The sequence below is a fragment of the Podarcis raffonei genome, chromosome 2, assembly GCF_027172205.1.
Source record: "Podarcis raffonei isolate rPodRaf1 chromosome 2, rPodRaf1.pri, whole genome shotgun sequence".
NCBI lineage: Eukaryota > Metazoa > Chordata > Lepidosauria > Squamata > Lacertidae > Podarcis > Podarcis raffonei.
This window is the reverse complement of record NC_070603.1, coordinates 31,730,902-31,742,949: the sequence shown is the minus strand read 5'-3', so window position 1 is coordinate 31,742,949 and position 12,048 is coordinate 31,730,902. Positions and strand designations below refer to the sequence as shown.

At 43.7% G+C, this 12,048-nt stretch overlaps 1 protein-coding gene and 1 non-coding gene across 3 annotated transcripts in view; both read right to left on the bottom strand.

Moving 5' to 3' along the window:
* DNAH17 (dynein axonemal heavy chain 17) overlaps nucleotides 1-12,048 on the bottom strand; it is a 105,792-nt gene that overhangs the window by 55,898 nt on the left and 37,846 nt on the right. For both annotated transcript variants that reach the window (XM_053375595.1, XM_053375596.1), the window contains 15 exons: nucleotides 11,627-11,753; nucleotides 10,981-11,133; nucleotides 10,555-10,680; nucleotides 10,033-10,140; nucleotides 9,501-9,632; nucleotides 8,580-8,740; nucleotides 8,324-8,480; nucleotides 7,136-7,240; nucleotides 5,800-5,957; nucleotides 4,993-5,131; nucleotides 4,361-4,588; nucleotides 3,898-4,035; nucleotides 3,522-3,654; nucleotides 1,524-1,651; nucleotides 1,287-1,435 (listed from right to left, as the gene is read on the bottom strand). In XM_053375595.1, coding sequence (XP_053231570.1) covers nucleotides 1,287-1,435; nucleotides 1,524-1,651; nucleotides 3,522-3,654; nucleotides 3,898-4,035; nucleotides 4,361-4,588; nucleotides 4,993-5,131; nucleotides 5,800-5,957; nucleotides 7,136-7,240; nucleotides 8,324-8,480; nucleotides 8,580-8,740; nucleotides 9,501-9,632; nucleotides 10,033-10,140; nucleotides 10,555-10,680; nucleotides 10,981-11,133; nucleotides 11,627-11,753 — 2,142 coding nt within the window. The remainder of the gene's footprint in view (nucleotides 1-1,286; nucleotides 1,436-1,523; nucleotides 1,652-3,521; nucleotides 3,655-3,897; nucleotides 4,036-4,360; nucleotides 4,589-4,992; nucleotides 5,132-5,799; nucleotides 5,958-7,135; nucleotides 7,241-8,323; nucleotides 8,481-8,579; nucleotides 8,741-9,500; nucleotides 9,633-10,032; nucleotides 10,141-10,554; nucleotides 10,681-10,980; nucleotides 11,134-11,626; nucleotides 11,754-12,048) is intronic.
* On the bottom strand, nucleotides 8,939-9,012 carry TRNAN-GUU (transfer RNA asparagine (anticodon GUU)). Its single transcript has one exon. It is a non-coding gene; the product is annotated as a tRNA-Asn (tRNA).

Sequence of the window (12,048 nt, the reverse complement as noted above, 5' to 3'; positions counted from 1 at the left end):
TCAGTCATGTCACACTTTTCAATGCACTTCCAAAAGCACAAGAAGTTTGCTTAAAAAAGAAGTGGATCTGCTGTGCTAGATCAACAGAACCTTTTACTCAAGCACAAACCAAAATTCTGGCATGGGGCTTGAATCTCAACAGCAAATACCAATGGTCTCTAGGCACCCAAAGGAATATAACAAAAAAGTAAGATATTGGGAGACCAGCAACAGACAACACAGGCAGTGCACCCAAAAATTACTAAAATACAATGAAATTCAACAGCAAAATCAGACCAATTACACTCTTCAATTTATCGGGGAACCTAGTGGAGGGGGGATGAGTCTGGTTAATAATGAGCGCTCACACCTTCCTTTGTGGATGCCCTTTGCAGAACCGCGCACAGTACCGTGACCCACTGGGACCACCAGCTGGTTGGGCTGGCCTGCCTCCCTGCACTAGTCATTGGAGGTTCCTGCCAAACCTAAGTTAACCAATCAGCCCTGCAGGGAGGTGGGGCCAGCTAGGGGAAGAAAGATTCCCAAGAGGTTTAAAGACTGTCTCAAGGCAAATCTTAAAAAATGTAGTATAAACACTGACAACTGGGAAACACTGGTCTGCGAGTGCTCCAGTTGGAGAATAGCCTTTACCAAAGGTGTCATGGACTTTGAAGACACTCGAACTCAGAACGCAAGGGAGAAACGTGCTAAGAGGAAGGCACGTTTGGCAAATCTACACCGTGATCAACTCCCACCCAGAAACCAATGTCCCCACTGTGGAAGGACGTGTGGATCCAGAACTGGCCTCCACAGTCACTTACGGACTCATTGGTAAAACCGTGTTTATTGGAAGACAATCTTACTCGGCTACGAGTGATCGCCAAAGAAGAAGACGACGACGTTTAACAAGAAGCCACCACCAGAACTTGATTTCTCTCATCCACCTTCATTAAACACAAACAGTCACATCTATGTCAAAACATAGATATGCACCATCAATTATTTACTACAGAAGTCTTGTAAAGATGCATCTCTTTGCACAGGCTGCCCCTGATCCATGAGATCTAGACCCCGCATCATTGGATCTATGTATGGTTATAATATTGTTTTAGGGTGCTTTTATGTTGATGTGCACTGTTTTATGCACCTTAGATTTTTAAAAATAATATATGAAGTGGCTTAGAAATATTTCAAAGTAAATAAATGAATGCATCAAGGGATGAAGGCTTTTCCTCTGTATGCCATGAAGAAACTTGCTTTTGCTGCAAGGGAAGACACTCATATACTCAAAGGGAACTCAAACTCACGGATTCCAGCCAAGGTCAGCAGGGTTAATGTACAAGATTCCTGCTCTGGACACTGTGGCAGGTGTTGCTGTTCTTAGGTGGCTGATCTCAAACACAAGCCTCATGGTGGGATTTAGTGGGATTCGCTCATTGCTTGCTAGGGTGAGCACCTAGGAGGGAGAGAAACAAGTATGGTGTGACTTCTTCATCTTGCTGATGTGGAAACCAACAATTTTATCTCTGACTTCCTGTACTGACCTTGTTGTCATCCATAACTGTATTCAAAGACTCAATCCACATCGGATCGATATCTCCATCCAGAACGATCCATTTTGGTCCACGATGAGTTATATTAGCAAGATCACGCATGATAGTTGAAAATAAGCCTACGCAGAACACAGAGAAATTCACACTGAATTTCACTGTTTACACATCATTCTTCCATTTTAAACTAAACTTTTGACGTACAGAAATCATTTGAGAAGTACAGCTTCTAAATGTTGTTTGTAAATAACACCAGTCCAGTGTACCTGAAGGAGTGCCTCCACTCCCATCGTTCAGCCTGGACACTGAGGTCCAGCTCCGAGGGTCTTCTGGCGGTTCCCTCACTGCAAGAAGTGAGGTTACAGGGAACCAGGCAGAGGGCCTTCTTGGCAGTGGCGCCCTCCCTGTGGAATGCCCTTCCCATCAGATGTCAAGGAAATAAACAACTACCTGACTTTTAGAAGACATCTGAAGGCAGCCCTGTTTAGGGAAGTTTTTAATGTTTGATGTTTTATTGTGTTTTTAATTTTCTTTTGGAAGCCACCCAGAGTAGCTGGGGAAACCCAGTCAGATAGGTGGGGTATTATTATTATTATTATTATTATTATTATTATTATTATTACAGATATGATAGTTCATCACAGAAGTATAAAGCAGTGTATACATTTTGTAAATAGATGCATTTTCTCAAATATGTGATACAGTGGTACCTTGGTTTAAGAACAGTCCAGTTTAAGAACGATTTGGTTTACAAACTCCGCAAAACCGGAAATAGTGTCTTGATTTGAGAACTTTACTTCAGTCTAAGAACGGAATCCGAACAGTGGAAGGGCACCGGCAGTGAGAGGCCTCATTAGGGAAAGCACACCTCGGTTTAAGAACGGTTTTGGTTTAAGAACAGACTTCCGGAATGGATAAAGTTTGTAAACCGAGGTACCACTGTAAAGCCTAAAAAACTGTGACATAATAGGATTTCATCCTGCTAAAACATGCATACCTGTGAACAGCTCATACAGCTCCAGCTGAGATCAGTTTACAGTGGTACCTCAGGTTAAGTACTTAATTTGTTCCGGAGGTCCGTTCTTAACCTGAAACTGTTCTTAACCTGAAGCACCACTTTAGCTAATGGGGCCTCCCACTGCTGCCGCGCCGCCAGAGCATGATTTCTGCTCTCATCCTGAAGCAAAGTTCTTAACCTGAGGTACTATTTCTGGGTTAGCGGAGTCTGTAACCTGAAGCGTATGTAACCCGAGGTACCACTGTAGTTCATGAGCAGGAAGTCAGTGACTCTTCCATGTCACTCTTCCAAGCTGGCAAATGGGGGTTGTTCTACAACAACATCTGGAAGAGACACAGGTTCCCCATCCCTGGTCTAGAGAGACCCAAATTCTATGGCGTTCACTTTAGAGAAGATCAAATCTCACGACTCTGAATAACTAGAGGAAACCTGGAAGCCTAATTTGAGCCAGTAATTCTCATGTAGAATCACTGGCAACTTCCTTGTTTCGGGTAATTGTATGTCAAACCAGTTTAAGGGGATTTCAGAGCAAGTACATTTTGAAAAAAAATCATTTCTTGGGATTCACTGTGCTGAAACTGGCAAAAACAACCATGGGGCTAGGGGTGGGAGATTAAAAGCAATTTACAACTCATACTTTCATACGGAAGCACTTTTAAATAATTACAAAGGTATCAGGGTCAGTCCTGGTGCCCTGCCATTTCCCCATGCTAAAAAAGAACATATTGGGTCTGGAAAAGGATCAATGCTGGAAAGAAAATTTTAAAAAAAATCTGATTAGTTTCAGCAGAAATCTCATGTGGAAGCAAAATTTTGACAATGCTGTCAGGGTAGGGTTTGGGTTTTCTCTTCTGAGAGGAAAATCTTGGAATTTAAACTTCACGCTTTTAGGATACAGCCCTAAGGTAGAATGTTTCTCCGTTTTGTGTATCTGGAGATTTATACTACTCGTTATTTCTGGGATTATTTCCTACCATCTTTCCATTCTCTGGTAGCAGGATTAATGATTCCAAATAGTTCATCACAGGTTACAGCTTTAGGGTCCAGGTCAATAGCTACAGGTTTTCTTTTCATCAGTTGGTAAGTTTTATTCAGAGATTTCAGAACCTGTCAGGAGAAAGGCAAAGACTGGGATGGAGCTTCCGACTGCTTCTGTAACATCAGAGAATATCAAAACACAACCACCCCCAAACTGTACCTTTTGTTCCAGTATAATGTATCTCACAAAGCTATTTTTCTACTCTTCGGGGCTGTGGATCACTTGAACAATGAGTTGCTTGCTAATTATCATAATGTTTTGGAATGGACTCCCTAGTGATGGAGCCCTAACCGTAGGCTCATAGCTCCTACCTGAGATTTGCCACAGCCTGCATTTCCAATCACAAACACAGAATGCCGAACTTGGAGTAACTCTTCCAGCTGTACCACCTTCAGCACAAAACTCTCCTCAGGTTGTAGCTTGAGCTCCAGAACGGACTGTTTGATTATCTGAGAAGACAAGAAATGTGTTTACAAGTCCAAGCCCCAGTGTACCAGGGGGTGTAATTCTTGTTCAGGGGCTCATTCCTCAGTCCCAGGGCTGGTATAGAACTGAAGCCATGATCTGCTATAAATGATGGGATTATTGCGCAGATACAATCCCAGGTGTCCAAACAAGAAAATGAACAAATCACCAAAAGCTTTCTGAGCAGGGCTCTTTTCCAGAGGTCTCCATGGCAACAGGGTTTTCCCCAGTGAAGTCACACACAAAAAAGAGGCCAGACATTCAAATCTCTTAATTATACTGCTTCACAGCCAACTAAAGCAGATTCACCTTTTCAAAGTTTAGATCACGCTTCCTAGGCACATCCAGCGCTGGGAAAAGGTCTCCGATGAGTCCCATGAAGACAGGCAGGTCATCCGTCACAATCTTGGGGATGTTAAAGTCTCGCAAAGCTCTCATGAGAACCTGGTCTTCTGCCCGCCCTGGGTCTCCTCTCTTGAGTGAACCAGCCACCACTAGCACAGACTTGATAGCTCTCAAACCCCAGTCATAGTGATCCTGTCAGACATATGGCAACAACTTCGCATTGCACGTAAACAGAAGGACATCGCTTAAAGCAAGTAAGGAAAGGCATCCCTCCACTTTCAAAAAAGGCAAGGAAAGTTGTTTATGTTCCTCTGAGGTGGGTACAGTAGCACGGGCACCCTTTGTTACCATAGCCATAAGGCTTTAGGCTCACTTCTGGAGGTGAGTGGTGAGAGGCAGCCATTTTTTAACATTCCAATATTCTACCTCTGTATATCCCTGCTGATTTTCTATGACAGGACGAAGTTTGGGGTGGAATACAACCACTTTTAAGTTTTTTTGTTTTTTTTAAAGCCCTGTCAGTATACTCTTGCAAACTCTTCATTGCACTAAAAAAACTCAGTGTCAAACAGGCTTGGTGAACAATGTTCAATTACCTGCTTTGAAAGCAGCTCCTTACACAGTGTGTAGAGAGTAATAAACTTCCTAGCTAGAAGCCTGGCTTCAATGAAACCTTCAGCAACAAGCATGATTTCACAGATAAGCTCGAAATCAGGAACAACCATCGCACAGGGCCTGAAAAGAGAGAAATGAGACAATCAACATCTGGTGCGATTACGCTGCAGAGACAACAGTCAATCTTTCCTTTAGGCTGCAGTGAATATTCAGTGCAAATGTCAGATATGATTAAATTCAAACGCCCACATTCATTTCCCACTTACACTCAGTCTCGTTTTGTTTCCACTGTTTTACACACTGTATAATCTGCCCTGACTCCCGAGAGCTTCCATGTTGGCGATCCAGGCCTGTGCGAAAGAGTAACTCTCTCTTCCCTCAACACGCTTTCCAAATCTATTCATGGTATCCTTCACGTGGCCCTATCCTCAACAGCTCAATAAATCTCATTGGCGCTACTACTCCCACATTACTTCTCTGGGCAGAGTGACACATTACATGACTGTGGCAAAATGGCAATGGAGGTGGGGGAAGTGAGGCATGCAAGAAAGAAGCATGGGCCTGGAACTTGGCCAGAAGTGAAGGGTGTGGGAAGAATGAAGCAACTCCCTGTCCCTTCCTCAGAATGGAGAGAGCAAAGGTATTAGGAGCCCAGGGAGGGAAGGAGGGAGGCTGTCTGGCTAGAGGCATCCCAACTCCACTGCCCAAGAAATCTGGCCAGCTCATACATTATTGTGATAATCCCTTACCAGTTCATTTCCCCCAGAATAGTGGCTGCATGTTAGTACCTGAACAAAGCTTTCAAATTTTCAGGCAGCTCAGTACGGCCGGCATATCCAGGATTCATAGTAATAAACATTCCAACGGTTGGAATAAGAGAAATGGTCTCTCCAAGGAAGTTGAAAACCTTCTTTTTGGCTCTTATGGCATCTTGAACACATTTAACCTTTCAAGTAAAACAAAGTCTTAACAGTTGTTCCTATGAGGTCTTCAGTAAGATAATGAAATATGGTGCTGAAGATAAATGCAGACATATTAACAAGTTTTTTCCAATAACCAACTGCAGTCAATGAAATCTAAAGACATGTAGGATGCATCAAGAACTAGGAAATAATTGCACACTTGAGCTAACCAAGTTCCAGGATACTCAACAAACTAGGCTTGACTTAAAATGACGTGCGAGGAGTGGGAGGCTTTCTGCACAAGCATTTGCAAGCTGCAGATTCCTCTCCTCCTTGAAGCAATTTTGTGGGGCCCAGCTTCACTGACTGGCAAATTTACTCATACGGAATGAGGAGAGTACTTCCTCACTCTGAACTGACCTCATAATGTTAAAGGTAAAGGTAAAGATACCCCCGACCATTAGGTCCAGTCGCGGATGACTCTGGGGTTGCACGCTCATCTCGCTCTATAGGCTGAGGGAGCCGGCGTACAGCTTCTGGGTCATGTGGCCAGCACGACTAAACCACTTTTGGTCAACCATAGCAGCGCACGGAAATGCTGTTTACCTTCCCGCCGGAGCAGTACCTATTTATCTACTTGCACTTTGACGTGCTTTTGAACTGCTAGGTGGGCAGGAGCAGGGACCAAGCAATGGGAGCTCATCCCGTCGCAGGGATTCGGACCGCCGACCTTCTGATCGGCAAGCCCTAGGCTCTGTGGTTTAGACCACAGCGCCACCTGTGTCCCGACCTCATAATGTTACCAGAATGCTAAATCTGGCTGGTTGCAGATGTGACACTGATGGCATCAGGGTTCTCCCTCAACTGTCACCTACAACAGCCAATCCATTGGGCCGCAGCAGAGTTTAATAAGTTAAATTAATTACATTTCATTACATCCCATTACATTGCATTATGTAAGTTTCAGTCATAGCAGATAGTGAGACAAATGGCGTAGGTTTTAGTGGACACTGAACTGCAGAGGAATGGAAAAGTGCTGATTGTGGCAAACCAAAGACAGAATAGAAATAGCTACCTCTTCCTTACAGCCTATCATTCCCAAGGGACTTGTATTGATCCTAGAGACGAATGGCCAGCATTTGACTGCAGCGATAAAGCTGGAAGGACTATGAAATCCAGGCTATTTGCACACAATGAATGGAAACCTAAGGAGAATCTTTACCTGTACAGCAATTACAGACAAGACTTCCACCGAAATCCGATTGAATTCATCAAAACATCCCCATGCACCTGTCTGGGACAATCCTTTGTAAATATTTCCGCAGGACTAGAAAGGAAAGGCACAGGCATTTGTTTGTGGACCATCACATTCAATCAATTAACTAGTTAATATATCCTGTTTATGTATTGTTTTGCTATATTTTAAAACACAGGAAAACACATTGTAGCACAAGAACAGATGAGTGGGAAGAGAGGAAGTGCTGGAAGGAACAAGCAGCCTGTTGTTTTCTAGGAAGCTTTTAGTGATATAATAAGGTATACAGTTGTATCTTAGTTTTTGAACAGCTTAGTTCTTGAAAGTTGTGGCTCCCAAACAATCCAAGCCTGGAGGCAACTGTTCCGGTTTTTTAACGTTCTTTTGGAAGCCGAACGTCTGACGGGGCTTCCGTGGCTTCCAATTGGCTGCAGGAGCTTCCTGCAGCCAATCAGAAGCCGCACTTTGGTTTTTGAATGCTTTAGAAGTCAAATGGACTTCCAGAACAGATTCTGTTTGACTTCCAAGGTATGATTGTACTTGAAACAAAATGTAGATCTGTGTCTGTAATAAATAATAAATAATAATAATAATAATAATAATAATAATAATAATAATAATAATGAATTTGTTATTATTTATACCCTGCCCTACTGGGTTATAAATTTCTCCAGCCACTCTGGGAGGCTTACAACATATCTAAAACATAATAAAAACATCACGCATTAAAAACCTCCCAAAACAGGCCTGCCTTCAGATGTCTTAAAAGTTGTGTAGTTCTTTATCTCCTTGACACCCGATAGGAGGGCGTTCCACAGGGAGGGTGCCACTACCGAGAAGGCCCTCTGCTTGGTTTCCTGTAATTTCACCTCTCACAGTGAGGGAACTAGCAGAAGAGCACCTCAGTGTTTTACAGTGCCCATTTTATTCTACGGAGCTGTAATGTGTTAGAAAAAGGTACAATGTTTTTAAAAAATAACAGATGTCCCTGCAGGTACACAAAATACTAGGAAAGTAGAGCGTTCTGTAATTATACCTCTGAATGGATTGCTGTTTACCTCACACTCCTGACTTCGGGGATGACTTTGGGTGCTTTTTGGCTGAATTAGGGACTCAGATATGACCCACTGTTACTTTTACTGGCTAGATCTTTACCTTATAGTCCATTTGCTCAGAGCAGTTGAAGACGTACACCATGATCCCCACTGCCCTTCCCAAGTCTTTGGTGGTCTCTGTCTTCCCTGTGCCAGCAGGGCCTGCAGGAGCTCCTCCCATGATCAAGTGGAGGGACTGTGTCAGGGTGATGTAACACCTGCAAAAAGATAGACATTTGGCATCATCCTAGTCAGCGCATGCCCTAAGAACATACGCTGGGCCAGGCTGAAGGCTTTCCAAGCTAAGCAGCTCATACCGGTCAGTGAGTGGCGTGATCACCAGCCGTGGAGTGTTGCCAAGGTACTCATAGGAATATTGGAGCTGAGCGTCACATATATTGGCATAGCAGTGTCCCTTTTCATCATCCCAACGATGCCTAAGTTGAGACTGCCAGGTAAAGGCCTGGGAGCTTTCCACCTGCAACCCAAATGTGAAACCATAATAAGTAAATTTCCAGTGGTTCCTGCTTATCTCCTTTTCTATCCACATAAGCTTTTATGTGTAGGAGGCTCGTAATGGCTTAAAGTTTTATAGAACCACAGAACTGTAGAGTTGGAAGGGACCCCAAAGATCATCAGCTCCAACCCCCTGCAGTGTAGGAATCCTGCCCACAGCTGTCCCTGGGTGGGCTTGAACCACCAACCTTCTGCTTAACAGCCAGACGCACTGACCCGTTGCGCCACAGAGACCTCATACTTACTTCCTTTGGCAACTTTCTAGACATAAGCGTAGATTAAGTGGCCTTCTACTTCAGAGCCTATAGAGATTATTTACCCCCCAACAAACCACCAGAAAGAGAGACCACACCTCTGCATGCTGATAAATATTTATCAGAAGCCCAATGCATTTCAGCCAAAAAGGACTTCTTCAGGGTCTTCGATATTTGAATAATATATTCTTTAATAACTCAAATGTAGTAACTCCCCCAAAGTGGACATAGTGGATTGACTATTTAATACTTTTGGGGGGAGTCTTGATAGGACTTAAGTTTGCATTTTTGAAAATCTTATTCATTGAAAGTGATACAGGGCTAGTCCTTAGCTTTCACTAAGTAAAGGATGGTTGAAGAATGAGTGAAGAGAACCACGTTGCTATGTGAAATTGGCTTGAGAAGATTCTAAGAAAATGTGTGCTTCCAAAAAGCAAAGTACTATTTCACAGTCTTTATTGCATATACCTTTGCTAAAATCATTTTGGCAATGACATCTCTGGCATGGACATCAATGGTACAGATTGTCATAATCTTCATTCGGTCTCCTGGGGTTAAGTTCCCAATGAGTAGTGTAATTAATGTGTTTAGCTGGTTAATCTGGGGAAAGAAAAATAAACATATTTAAGCGGTTTCCAATCTTTAACAACCATGAGACCTAGAGGCTTGCTGCACCTCCTCGTCTAAAAAAAACCCCACACAAAACTGGAAGTTGCATTCAGAGGCAGAGCTAGCTGCTCTGGCAACTGGGGGCGGGGCGAGCGTCCCAGGGGGCGGGGCGGTGATGTCATCCCCCCTCAGGGATGACACCTGGGGCAAGGCAGGCCACACCCACCGCACCCCCTTCCTCCTCCAGTGGTTGCATTCAGTGACAGAGCTTGAGATGACATCTGTGTGATATGTTGTAGACACAAAAAACTGCCTACTATTCCGCTGAAGAATTTGCCACTGCAAATCTGAACACAGTCTGACAAAATCAGAGGGGGCTGCTGCTATGTACCTGCTTCTTATTGTAATCTTTAATAGCGTTTTCATAGCCTTCCTCCAGTCGTGAAAAGGCAATGCCAACCTCCGTTGTCCACCAGATCTGGGTACATGTTAAAGCAATCTGCAACAACAGCCAAAGAGTCCTATGAGATGGTGAAGCCAGGTGAAATGCCAGAACTGTCCTTAATTCAGGCTCTGCCCCTTGACCCCCAAATGTGCAGCTCTGGTGGGATGAGTGACTAGAAAAGAACCGGTCATACGGTGCCTTCCAGCTGACCCCTGGGCATCCTTGACCACTGGTCATGCTGGCAGAAGCCTGATAGGAATTGTAGTCCACAACATCTGGGGGGTACTACACTGTCTACTAGACTTTATAAAGGCCTAATCCTACAAGCATGCTGAATGGCTCCACTTTGTTCCTCTGGTTATATTTACTCCTTATTAGAATGAACATCTGTTTCTGTTACTCTTTTCTTTGCACTGCACAGGTTAAACATATAAAACATTGCATTTTGACTCTAGCCTTTTTGCTTACCTGTGCCGGGTAATCAAATAGCCATTGCTCTCTTGGCTTTTCCTCATAAGTCACCACAGCTTCAGAAATCTCTTTGCGCAACGTGCTCTGCATTCTCTCCAGCACTCGGTTTAGCCAAACCTCCACCTAGGGAGCAAAACTCTCATGGTTATTTATTTTCCTTTACTTATTTCATTTATATCCCACCTTTTTTCCTCTCCAAGGAGTTCAAGGTGATGAACATGGTTCTTCCCCCTCACGACAACCTTGTGAGGTTAGGTTTAGGCTGAGGGGCAGTGACTGGCCCAAAGTCACCCAGGGAGCTTCACGGCTGAGTTGGGATTTGAACCCATGTCTCCCAGGTCCCAGTAAAAAACTCTAACCACCAGACCACACTGGCTCTCCGTTTACATGGCCCATAGTGAATTTAAAATAATATCCACCAACCTGTCCAGAACAGTCACACTCCTTGTCAAAATCAACATACTCGTCTTCTTTGCTGTACATTCCCAAGCCAACCTTCAGAGGCTGCTCTTTTGCATCCAATTTGAATTTCAGCTTGGCCATACTATCAAATAGCTTGGACAAGTGACGGGATACCTTCAAGAAGATGATTGCGGTAATATTAGGATACAAAGTTTAGAAATATAGAAATAGAAGCGGTGGGAGAAGAGGACTAATGAAGATATATGAACAATGTTTCTAAAAAGAAGACCATTTTAGGAAGCCTAAAGGAAATGGGCACTGAACAATCTAAAATATCTGTGCTACATAGGATCTCCTATACTCCAACCAGGCCACTATTGTGACTGCCAATAGCTCCCCAAGGTCTTTCCCAGCCCACTACCCAAAATCTTTTTAAAATTGTAGACATTGTGGTCTGCTGCATGCCAAGGATGTGCAAATCCCACTGGGTTTGCAGCCCCTCTCCTCAGCTGCTGATCAGGTCCCAATGAGTACAGGTCCAAGTTATCCGTGATTTAGCCTCGGATGAAGTCGGATTTCTGGTAAAAGCTCTGGGATTCAAGGCCCCATTTTTTTTAATATAACAATTCTGAAGAAAGCCCAGGCATTCCATGAATATATATCCTACCTCAACGGGGTCGTTGCCATTGGACAAAATATCCAGCAGGTCGGCAGAGGATACAAAGTAAAATCTGGGGAAAGCCAGTCTCTTTGTTTCCAGGTATTCAGCCAAAGCCTTTTCGCAGAGTGCCAAGCTAATAAAAGGCAAGGTGGACAAGAGAGTGTGGGAGAAGCATTGTGTTTATCATCATTAGCTGCACAGTGCGATTGCTGTACATGATGCTCAGTAATGTAACTAACTAGACAGTTCTATGTCTATACAAACGAACAACGGAAGCACTCTAAACTGGGAGAAATGGTGCTTTGCACTGCTCCACTGAGATGCTTCAGATGTCATATCAAGGGAAGTTATAAAACCTGGCATTCACATTATGCTTTCTATGTTCGCTACCAGAGGCCATTTTCAAAGCCTCTTTAATCCTCATCATT